This window comes from Malaya genurostris, chromosome 1, assembly GCF_030247185.1.
Source record: "Malaya genurostris strain Urasoe2022 chromosome 1, Malgen_1.1, whole genome shotgun sequence".
Taxonomy (NCBI): domain Eukaryota; kingdom Metazoa; phylum Arthropoda; class Insecta; order Diptera; family Culicidae; genus Malaya; species Malaya genurostris.
Window position 1 is genome coordinate 128,781,435 of NC_080570.1, and position 9,181 is coordinate 128,790,615.

At 39.0% G+C, this 9,181-nt stretch overlaps 2 protein-coding genes across 3 annotated transcripts; one reads left to right on the forward strand and one right to left on the reverse strand.

Moving 5' to 3' along the window:
• The first annotated feature begins 2,185 nt into the window (after positions 1–2,185).
• Positions 2,186–3,905, forward strand: LOC131425762 (large ribosomal subunit protein eL8). The gene is made up of 4 exons (XM_058587900.1): positions 2,186–2,298; positions 2,592–2,712; positions 2,922–3,292; positions 3,474–3,905. The coding sequence occupies exons 1-4, from the start codon at positions 2,284–2,286 to the stop codon at positions 3,777–3,779; spliced, it is 813 nt and encodes a 270-aa protein (XP_058443883.1). The 5' UTR covers positions 2,186–2,283; the 3' UTR covers positions 3,780–3,905.
• A 236-nt stretch (positions 3,906–4,141) lies between these two features.
• Positions 4,142–5,610, reverse strand: LOC131425761 (kelch-like protein 41b). Of its 2 annotated transcripts, XM_058587899.1 has the most exons (3): positions 4,657–5,610; positions 4,309–4,587; positions 4,142–4,250 (listed from the first exon to the last, which is right to left on the reverse strand). In XM_058587899.1, the coding sequence occupies exons 1-2, from the start codon at positions 5,589–5,591 to the stop codon at positions 4,356–4,358; spliced, it is 1,167 nt and encodes a 388-aa protein (XP_058443882.1). In that variant the 5' UTR covers positions 5,592–5,610; the 3' UTR covers positions 4,142–4,250; positions 4,309–4,355. The 2 variants fall into 2 exon arrangements, with proteins under 2 accessions (XP_058443882.1, XP_058443881.1); XM_058587898.1 differs by having other exon boundaries at positions 4,154–4,587.
• Positions 5,611–9,181: the final 3,571 nt, after the last annotated feature.

Consider the following 9,181-nt stretch of genomic DNA (forward strand, 5'->3'; position numbering starts at 1 on the left):
TTTCAAATGTCAAATTGAATATTTTACGTGACGAAAATGAATGTTATACGAATTATCCCCTAAAATGAATAGAGTCATCACATAAGGTTTACGTGAATTGACCAAACGTCAAACAATCTACGTGAATTTCCAGTGTGAAAAACTCGATTTTGAAAATGGCGAGCAGTGGCCCTCGAAGTGTAAGCAGTGTAAATATTTGCGAGAAAAGTTATTTAATTACAATTTTTTACTCCATCGACCGGACCATTCCAGTATGAAAGTTTCCATGTGTTCAACTGGACCGAGTGCCTGCGTGAGTCCGGAAGTTTACCCGCTCCTTCCGAATGCTTCAAACAGGCCGTCGGTATGAAGCTAGAGACACTGGAACCATGTAATGCGACTTCAACCTGCATCGGTAGTGTTGTGGGAGTTCTTGGATCTCGACTTTGGCTTCGGTTGGATGAAAGTGACAACATAAACGGTTACTGGAGGCTTGTCGATTTGAGAGACCACGACGTTATTAGTTTCTTTTTAAGCCATTGGAATTATATGACAATTTTCTGAAATAAATGTTTTATATTTCATGGCATTTTTCATTTCATAGATTTATATCAAAATCTGGAATCTCCCTTTTGACTTAAACCAATATATAAAATAGTAATTTTCTGGTATCTAAATTTGATATGAACTGATAGATAAATGTGATATGAACAGTACATTACATTTTACCTATGAAACACGTAACTTTTACTGGATTATGCATTAAACAGCTTTTAAATGCCAGTCCATTAAAACCTACGCGAAAAGTAGGGTGGAAAATATTCACATAACTTTTCACGTAACTAAAATATGATTATTATTTTGAGTGTAGATAACGACTTATTTTTGGGTAGCTTATACCCGCTAGGCCTTTTGGCTACCTGGGCAGCCATGGCCACCAGACGGCTACCAAAATTGCTTCAATGACGGCTGTCAAATCCAGTTTGGAAAAACATAGTTGCCTGTATTTTAGTTAGCCGAGCATTTTCATCTTTTCATCTTCGCTGAAAATGTTAAGAAATCGATGTGAAAAAATCCTGGTGGATACGGTTGTATCGTTCGAGGTGTATGTCTGGCAGCGGTAAGGCAGTCGATCGCCTGAATGGCTGCCAGTCGTATTTTGCCCGCTGACAGCATTTAGTCAGCCGTCTGGCAGCTATTCCAATGCGGGTAGAAGAGCTCGACAACCCGCATACGCATGGCTGCCAGATGGCTGACTAAACGCTGCCAGCTGGAAAAATATGGCTGGCAGACATTCTGTTGACCGACTGCCTCACCGCAGCCAGATATACAACTCAAACGATTCAACCGTATCCACAAGGATTTTTTCACATTGAAATCTTTGACATTTTCAGCGAAGGTGATCAGCAGCAATTCTTACTCGACTGCATGATTTTTTAGTGCTCGATCGGTCCCGTTTGTTAATTTCCAGCAAATTTCAACAGTTTATGTTGGGATTCTAAGAAGAATTGGTTATTTGTATATTCAGTTATATAATGTTTTCGTTAAAAAATAAACTGAAAATCAGCACGAAAACGTGCAGAATCGGGAAAGAAGAAGAAGACGAAATGACAATTCAGTTCGCATCTGCTCACTCAATTCCGAATGATTTCCGAATCAACCGATTGTAGGCGAAATTCATTCGGAATCGGTTGTTGCACTGGAGTTGGAATTGATTCGGAATTCCACATGATTTCCACATGGAATTCCGAATGAAAATTTCTCGCGCGATCCGGAATTGATTCGGAATCCATTCGGGTCAGATAATGTGGGAATGACTGCCCGCATAGCGTTTTGGCTACCTGGGCAGCCATGGCCCCCAAACGGCAACCAAAATTGATTCAGTGACGGTTGTCAAATACAATTTGACAAAACAAAGTCGTATGTGTCTAAGTTAGCCGAGCGTTTTCATCTTCTCATCTTCGCTGAAAATGTCAAAGATTTCAATGTGAAAAAATTCTGGTGGATACGGTTGTTTCGTTTGAGTTGTATATCTGGCAACGGTGAGGCAGTCGGTCACCAGAATGTCTGCCAGCCATATTTTTCCAGCTGGTAGCGTTTAGTCAGCCATCTGGCAGCCATGCCCATGCGGGTGATTTCTCCTCAAAAAATAGGTAGAAATGATTTTCAGTGTAGTTGTCAAATGAACTGTCATGTGTTTTCATGTTGGCAATGCTGAAAATTCAGGATGTGACGTCACTGTTGGTTCTTTCCATCTTGGTTTTTCAAAACACAAGATCGTAAATCGTTTCAACACCACGGAAAATGGTGAACAAGAAGGTAATTTGAATGGATTGTTGTGTTTGGATTCCTTTGATAAGATGTAGTGTCGGTTCGGAAGCGGAAAGCAGTGAAGTTGGTGTGGTCTTGTTCGAAAAATTCAATTAAAACAACGATTTCCAATAGCACCTGAAGTGTGTTTGGACTCACCGCAAACTGACATATCAACAGACGGGTCTGCGTTGTGCATGCTTGCGAATGAGAGTTGTTCATGAAAAAAATGCGTTAATGTATCAAATTTTGTGAACAAATTGTAGTTCCTCGGTTGATTGTTATGTTTTATGTCGTTTTAGCCAACCAAGAAGAAGGTAGCGGGCAAAAAAGTTGCCGCTGCTCCTCTGGCCGTCAAGAAGGTTGAGGTTAAGAAAGTGGTCAATCCTTTGTTCGAAAAGCGCGTCAAGAACTTTGGAATCGGTGAGTACTATCGAAATGTATGCTTTTATCATATCTAACTGTTGGATATTATGATGATTTATTTGACATAGAATTAATTCTAGCTTGCTTGAGCTGACTGAAGAATAGACAGCTTCAGTTTGATGTTTGTTTCGATCTGATGCCAGCGGAATGCAGTTGCATTAAATTTATTTTGGAGAAAGAATGGTAATACTATTTTTCGATTTTAGGTCAGAATGTGCAGCCTAAGCGCGATCTGTCCCGTTTCGTTCGCTGGCCGAAATATATTCGCATCCAGCGACACAAGGCAGTTCTGCAGAAGCGTCTAAAGATACCGCCACCGATTAATCAGTTCTCGCAAGCATTGGATAAGCACACCGCTCAACAGTTGTTTAAACTGTTAGAAAAATATCGTCCGGAAAATCCGATTGCCAAGATTCAACGTTTGAAGGCAAAGGCCGAAGCCAAGGCTGCCGGAAAGCCGGAACCACCAGCCAAGAAGACTAATCAGCTGCGTCAGGGTGCAAATACCGTGGTTAAACTAGTGGAACAGAAGAAAGCTCAGCTGGTAGTTATTGCCCACGATGTGGATCCGATTGAGGTGAGTTTTGATGTTTCGAATTACTCGATATTTAAGTGTTTTCATTGTGATGAAAAGAATTTCTTCACCTGAACTCGATGTAGAAATCTATTTTACGTTGACACTTATCTGATCGTTGCTGGTTAATCGTGCTTGACGTTGGTTAAAACGTTCCCAACTGAATGCTTCTCGTTTCTTTCAGCTGGTCATCTATCTGCCCGCCTTGTGCCGCAAGATGGGAATCCCGTATTGCATTATCAAGAGCAAATCCCGGCTAGGAACGCTAGTCTACCGTAAAACGTGCACCTGCATTGCACTCACCCAGGTCGACAACTCGGACCGGGCGAATCTGTCCAAGCTGGTGGAAACCATCAAGACCAACTTCAACGATCGCTATGAGGAAATCCGCAAACACTGGGGAGGTGGTTTGCTTGGCCCGAAGAGTATGGCCCGCATCGCCAAGCTCGAAAAGGCCAAGGCGCGTGAATTGACCCAGAAGACGCTGTAATGGGAAGGGGTTTGGTTTCGATGTTAAATCGATGGTTAGGTGTGAAACTTTGTCTGAAGCTGTGTTCTGCCGTGTAAGAAACGGCAACGGTTGAGAGAGAATAAAACCTGGAAAAGCTACACGTAAGATAGGTTCTTAATTTATTTCTACACTTGGTTTACTGTCCCGTGGTGAATTTACATTCCGTAGTGTTGAGTTTCGATAGGATTCGATTGTTTTTTTATCAAGATTTGCTAGGATCATTTAGATCCAATGTGGAATGAGACGTCTAATCCGCGGACAACAGGACAATTTCGAAATGGAACACGGAACAATTCTCTCCTGAATGAAGGTTCACGAAACGAAAGTACGGTTCTATAAATGAGGTGATTTTATTTCTTGGTTTGTGTATTGGGTATTCGGTATCGTTTGGTTCGTGTCCTGGATACTTTTTAGTTTCAACACAAAGCAGTTTGATCACTTAAATATTTACTAAAATACGGATTATGGTTACAAAAATTTTGATTCCTGCAGTTACTTTGAATTTTACCACAATAAAATATCGTCTATCTGCTATGGTTTTCTCAACGACTGCTGTCAAGCATATTTAACATCATCAAAAGTCTCGAAATCCTGCCAACTGTTGGGGTTAGAAGTTAGACCTTCCAATCGTTCCATAAATTTACCGAAAGTGCACTCCTGATGATGAGATTTATAATCAAGCGGCTTGTCCTCCTGTGCCGCCGATACGGTTGGATCTTTTAGCCACGTCCGATGGACAGGTTTACTGGAATTATGCAATCCAAACCGCTGGTCTGAAGATGTTTTACTGAAATTTGAAACAAATAAATCAATCAATCTCGTATTTGAGTCTTTGTGAATAATGAAATGCCATTACAATAAACCGGTTAATGCTTGGATCGTAAGATTTTTTGTAGTATCATGCTGCAAGATAACGCGGATCCGGTCGTCTTCTTCGCATCGGATCAGACGGGAAAGCAATGACGGACTCATCAGGGGAAAGCATACCAGCTTCATAACTTCGCCCACGTGTTCACTGCGACTTTCCCAGTCATCCAGTAACCAAACGGCAGCCGCGTACAGTACGTCCGATTCGGAGAACACTCCGATAAAGTTAGACTTTAAAAGAACGCATAAATCCTCCACTGGTAGACGTACGAACTCTTCGGAAGCGACAAGTGTTAGAAAAAACCGACAAATTCTCCTTAGCATCATATGTTGCAGAACTGCGTGTTTGAAAGGTATCGTTTCGAGGTACAATTGAAAAGCTTGATCCTCCATCAAGGACTCGGCATCGTTCACATAAGTCCAGCACTGATTGATTAATCGAGGAATCCGGAGGTATTCAGCCGCTACAAACACCTCGACGAAATGTTCTCGCTGGAGCCCTGACTTCTGCGACAGCAGCCATTCGTAGATAAGTTGAAACGCTTCCGGTGTTACTTTTTCCTCCGGTAGCGTTACGTCCGGTTCGTTACCCAATTCGTCGAAAACTTCCGAAAAGCACTGCAGCAGCAACGCGTGACAGTCAAACAACTTTTCACCGATACGAATTTGTATATTTGGGTGTTTGAACTCGTTTAGGCGTTTGTTGATAAGCGTTAAATAGTTTGGCTTTTCGTCGTAATCGATTTTATCCCAATGTGAAATTTTCTCGGAATCCACAACTTCTTCAGACATTTTATTGGCCGCAAACTTACCTGATTCGAGTTGATGCGTTGGATGGCCAAAATCAGTGTTTGCTATGATGTGTTTTGCAAACAGTTGAATTCGCAGCAGAATGATCAAATATGGAAAATTAGAAATACACATTGGAATTAGAGATTATGGTTGAGACGACGACACGACCAGACACTCCGAAGAAAAATCGGAGTAGAAAGTGTCTGTGAGTGATTTTCCGTCAGTTACCACAAATTTAGCGACCCCTTGATAATGATAAAATTAATCTTTTTAGGCAACACTGTTCTCGTTGCTATGCGTTATTTGTCAAGGAACCGCAATTGTAGAAATAAACAAATAGGAAAAGTATCCCGATCCATTGTCAGTAGCCACGAAAATGCAAGCGAAAAAGGATCAAATTCGAAATAAAGCGATATATTCTCTTGTGTGCAGTCATGTATTTCAAAATCGGTTGCAACACAAGAGGAAACTGAATTTACAATCATGTGTATTTGCTAATAATCAAGTAAAGTTACTGTCTCTAGAACTCGAAAAAACGTGGAGCAGGATGTTAATTTTGTCTATTGTGTATTCAATTAAGACCAAAAACATTATTTCGTAACACTATAAGAACCCTCACACAAGTTTAAATCAATGGGAAAAGAACGATAATGAAATTGCTGCGTTCTGTGATGTCGATTTGAAACATCATTATTAAATTTAAGCTATTTTCAAAGATCCTTTATACATTGAATCAGTAACAAAAAATGCATTTATTTATGTTATTTCTCTGCTAAATCATGCTAAAAAGCTTGATTGAATGAAGATCATTATTGGAGATGCGTTTGAAGTCTTCTCAAGAGAATTTTCCAAGTTTTTTTACTAGTTGGTTTCCCCTCGTTTGTCAACACCGATCAGCTGCTTGCAGGGATGCCTGATTTCATCAAAATATTTGAAAATGAATCGTCACAATAAATTATTGGATTACGTTGATAATATATTTAACTTTTTCGCGATGTTGGAAGGTAGTTTTCACCAGAAATTAAGTGACGTCAGAAAAGAAGCAAGTAAATGTTGTAACAAAACGGGTTCAATTTTGTATTGCGTTGGAGGATGAGAAGTAGGCACAATTATGTAGGTATATAGTTTTGGCAATATGTATTGAATCTGTATCCTGCATGAAATTCGCATGGACGTATACAAATCAATACATTACAGATAATTCTGTATGAATGGCAACTCTGTTGGTAAATGTAAAAAATAAACACAGTCTAGATGACAGACAGGATGTTTTTGATAGGGTAGCGTGGCGCCATCATGACACATGTGAGTACAGTCCGAACTAATGGAATATTCGAAATGACCGTTAAAATGATTGAAGAATTTAATTTGAGTGTCCTGTCTGTTAGTCTGTGCTACTGAGTCCCCATCATCACATTCATAATGCAAATGTCATACGGTGAGAACCCTTTCGATTCGGTAGCTCATTTGTATATATTGAGATTTTATGGCACACTTTGGTTGAAATGATAACAATGCAATTAATCTCGCTCTCCACCAAGCGGTGAGTGCAGTCATTTCAGAAGGTACCGAGAACGAACCACGTTTTTCAAAAATATTTATAAGCACGTACATGTCTTTATTATTTATCTTTGTCGTTAGCTCATTTGTATATATTCAGATTTTATGTTACACTTAATATTTTGTTTGTTTTAAAGCAATCGTCTAATACCATGATCTCTCGTGTACTTAAATTAATCGCGAGAGGACAGTTTACAGCAGATAAGCAGCAGCATTGTAGCAGTTGCATTAAGGAAGTTACAATGTACTGAATGAAAATGTACCGCAATTCGATTTTAAATTCATCGTTTGTACTTAGAACGTATCAAGAGATAACGTGAGACAATCCCTGAAAAAAATATTCGTTAAATTTGCACAATTGTAGCTGAAACTATTAAACCACCACTGCTCGACATGAACTGTTTTTCGCTCTGGGAATTTGAAGACCAAATTTTCTTGCATTGTTACACATTTTTTCATCTCATTTAATTTGTAATCTTTCGTGCCAGGATGTGAATTATTGTCTCTCGAAGAACTAGGGCCAATATTATTATAATCAAGTCTATTACTTGAAACTTCAATTTCCTTTTTTCTTTACATTTGTAACTGGATCGTGTAAATATGATTTTTGCATCAATGCTCGGATCTGGATGTTTTTATAGTTAGGTGATTTGCGTGTTCCGATCTTGCTCTTTTGATGACCTGGTTGCTTACTTTGGATGCCCGTCTTCGATTTTAAGCTGCATGGAGTTTATGAAAAAATAATGAAGTTTGTGTTAATCTAATCAATAAAAATAATTACCCTTCCGATGTATTCATTGGATCTCGAAACATTGAAGGCTTGAAATGTACAGAGCAAATTCACCGATGCTCTACTTGGATTTCTGAGCCATTCTTTTCTTTTCCAATGATTCCGCAAAACTTAATCCAATCTTGAAGTCAAGATGAATTATTTACATTGTTTGTACGTTATTATAAGGTATACAAAACAAAAATTTATATCATTACCTCTCAGTCGGTGTTGAACAGTCGTTCGCACCGCACGCGTATAGCTCTTGGCTCCTGGAATTTTTTTCTGGCTACCTAGAGTTTCATTGATTCAAGGCTTCAGTCTTTTTCAAGGCTACCTGAATCACTAACTAAGTGACTAAGTGATACAAAGAGTGATATTAGAGTGACTAAGAAATTAATCAGCCTTTTTTAAGGCTAGCTAGGAGTCTAATCGAAGACTAATTTAGCCTAGTTAATTTAATTTAAAATTTCATTAATTTCAAAAATGCCTGCGTCCAACCGGAAAGGCAACAAGCCTAAGGCTAAAAATAATTCAATACGGAATAAATCACAATCCGTTATTCAACATTTTTCTAATAACATTCACGATCTTATAGAATCTGAATGTAAAAATAAAAGACAACGGACGGATTTTCCTTCCGTTGATTCTATGCCATCTAACAATATTTACGAGATTCTTCCTGAATCCGATTGTAGCGACACAGAAGAAAATTCTTCAAAAATTCCCAAAATGGACGCTTGTCGTTCTGGGAAGAAACATCAATCTATGCCACCAGTGACGGTGATGATTTCCGATTTCAAAGCATTCCGTACTGAGCTTTCTACTTTTCTCCCGGAACTAAAAGTCTCATTTTAAATCGGACGAAGAGGAGAATGTCGAGTCTTGGTTGATGGATTGGAAGATTACGAACGTCTTATTCGATATTTGCCCGAGAAACTTCATAAATTTTATTCATATGATATAAAATCAGACAGACCCTTCAAGGCTGTCTTGAAAGGATTATCAAATGATCAAAGTATTGATGAAATTAAAAATGAACTAAAAGAATTGCTTGGTTTTGCCCCTTCCCAAGTAATACTTATGAAAAAAAGAGCGAATGGTACTTCTAAACCACGCTCTGGAATTTCCCATGAACTTTACCTAATACACTTCAAGCGAAGTGATGTAAACAATTTGAAAACTTTAGAAAAAGTACGTTTCATTTCCCACATTAAAATTCATTGGGAACATTATAAACGGCATAATCGTATTGCAAACTTAACGCAATGTCGTCGTTGCCAAGGCTTCGGTCATGGAACCAAAAATTGTCATATGGATATACGGTGTTTGAATTGTGGTAATTCGCATTCGAAAGACGTTTGTCCAATGAACGAAACCACTGATAAATTTT